At 35.3% G+C, this 2,163-nt stretch overlaps 1 protein-coding gene across 1 annotated transcript in view; it reads right to left on the reverse strand.

Moving 5' to 3' along the window:
* Positions 1 to 2,163, reverse strand: part of LOC107086106 (A disintegrin and metalloproteinase with thrombospondin motifs 18-like) — a 44,921-nt gene that overhangs the window by 12,330 nt on the left and 30,428 nt on the right. The window contains exons 5-6 of the mRNA XM_015376853.1: positions 717 to 787; positions 394 to 559 (exon numbers count right to left, since the gene is read on the reverse strand). Coding sequence (XP_015232339.1) covers positions 394 to 559; positions 717 to 787 — 237 coding nt within the window. The remainder of the gene's footprint in view (positions 1 to 393; positions 560 to 716; positions 788 to 2,163) is intronic.

Below are 2,163 nucleotides of genomic sequence, written 5' to 3' on the forward strand. Positions count from 1 at the left end.
AAAAAGAAAGAAAATAACAAACGATCAGTTCAGGGGTTTGAGAAAATATGGGAATCAGGAAATTTTCAATATACCAAACTGAACGATTGCTGTTCTCTACTTCAAAAACAATTTAGATTTTAAAATGGGAAAATATTCTATTTTTTTAAATATTTTTTTTTATATAAAAATGCAATGATAGGGATAAAAACCAAATTTTATTTCAGTGTTAAATACTGTTTAAAGTAAAAGTTTATAGTTAAAAATGTCTCTGAAATGGTTGAAGATTTTCTTTATTCGATCCCCCTGATTTTTAATTGGTTACCTCTGATTTAGATGATTTACTAGAACTCTCTTATAAGCCTAAAAGTCTTTACTTTATACAGTTTGCAAACCAAGTATAAACAGGTGTACCTGCTGCCAGGGAGAAGGGTACCAGCCTGACACCCCGCCGCTGAAGGTTGTTCTACCCGAGGCCTCCCGGGGGAGCTCTGGGCACGGAGCTCGGCTGCAGACCTGCTGCAGATCCACTGAAGGTTTGGCAATATTTCTGCAGCGCCGTACAGGATACTGCACGTACCTGAGCAAAACAAACACAGTGGAAACTCAAACAGGCCGACCCTACAGGCTCTCCGGTTTAAAGGTAATCCACATGGATGATGCAGCCGGGGCTCAAGTGTCTGTGCCAGTGTATACGAGTGGGATGAAAGCCCCGGTGAGAAGTCAAAGGCTCATACCCTCCCTGTGAGTCTCTCTCCCCGCAGCGAAGCTCTCTTCTCTGGATGCCGGAGCCACAGGACCTGGAACACTGAAACAGAGGAGAGGGAATATTTAGCAGATCACCTGTGGAGGGTTCATATCACAGCAAATATCACAGGTAGGGCTGAAACAATTAATCATGATTAATCTGTTACTGAAAAAATTTTCAATTAATTCTTCATTCTTAAATTTTTAATTAATTAATTAATTATTTAATTAATTAATTAATTCTTATATTAATTTAGAAACTGATGATTGGTTATTTGGAGTGTAGAGACTCTAAAACAAGCCTTTAGCTGAGAGAACAACCCATTTATAGCTATAATTACACAAAATTGTAAAAAAAAAAAAAAATTTATATATATATAAATATATATATATATATATATATATATGTAAATATTTAACATTTTAGATAGTCAGAAAGTTTTCACCCGGTTTCATTCTGTAAAAATCTTCTTTAAAGAACCTTTGCTATCCGATTTAGGTCTGAAACAAGGAATCAGATTAATAAATTCTTGAAATAAACTAATTTAGTAATAGATAAATCGTTAAATGGAGTGTAGAGACTATGAAACATGCTTTTAGCTGACAGGGCAACCCACTTAGAGCAGGAATTATACCAAAACTGCAAAAAAAAAAGAAGAAAAAATCATAAATATTTTGAATTTAGGATTTTTTAAAATCCTAAAAAATATGCTCTATTCAGAACTCCTCAAGTGGAAAAGTTTATTACCTGGTTTGAATGTGTAAAAAAATATTCTTTAAGGAACCTTTGACTATCTGATTATTAATCAATTAAAGGAAAAATTATTGAGTCGGTTCACTTGATGAGTTGGATATTTGCACTTTTTATGATTTTTTTTAATAAACTTCTCTGCTTTGTGCCATGTTGCAATCCATGGTTAAACTCATGTGATTTCAATTTACAGTAGCAGCCATTCACAATGGCCCTTCCCGGTAAAACGCCAGCCCGATAGCAGCCCACTTCCCTGCAACTCCAAAAAAATCCCCGTGCATCTGACTCCACCCTTTCACTGAAGGGTCTGACCAGGAGATGACGCTTCTCTTTAGATCTTAATGTCCACAAATCATGACAGAAAGAATATTTTAGTACAAATATTGATGTTTAAAAAGGAACTATCAAGGAAAGTCAGAGGCTTCGAAATTCACGGGTTTATAATTATGATCTGAGAAGTGTGGAGTGCATTTCTACTGAGTTAATATAAAAACCATGTTTCACTTTTATCTTAATTCACAAAAAAAACATTCCAATTATTTTCTGGCTGTGGAGCCAACAATTTGAAATAAGGAATTTTTCTTAAGACTCCAACAAAGATTATTGGCAACAAACAGACAAGTGCTGTGTCCTGTTCGTCCGTCGATACGACGAGGACCATCTATTCATCCTATGGTTGGGGAAGT

The sequence above is a fragment of the Cyprinodon variegatus genome, unplaced genomic scaffold (genome assembly GCF_000732505.1).
Source record: "Cyprinodon variegatus isolate N-32 unplaced genomic scaffold, C_variegatus-1.0 Scaffold143, whole genome shotgun sequence".
Lineage (NCBI taxonomy): Eukaryota > Metazoa > Chordata > Actinopteri > Cyprinodontiformes > Cyprinodontidae > Cyprinodon > Cyprinodon variegatus.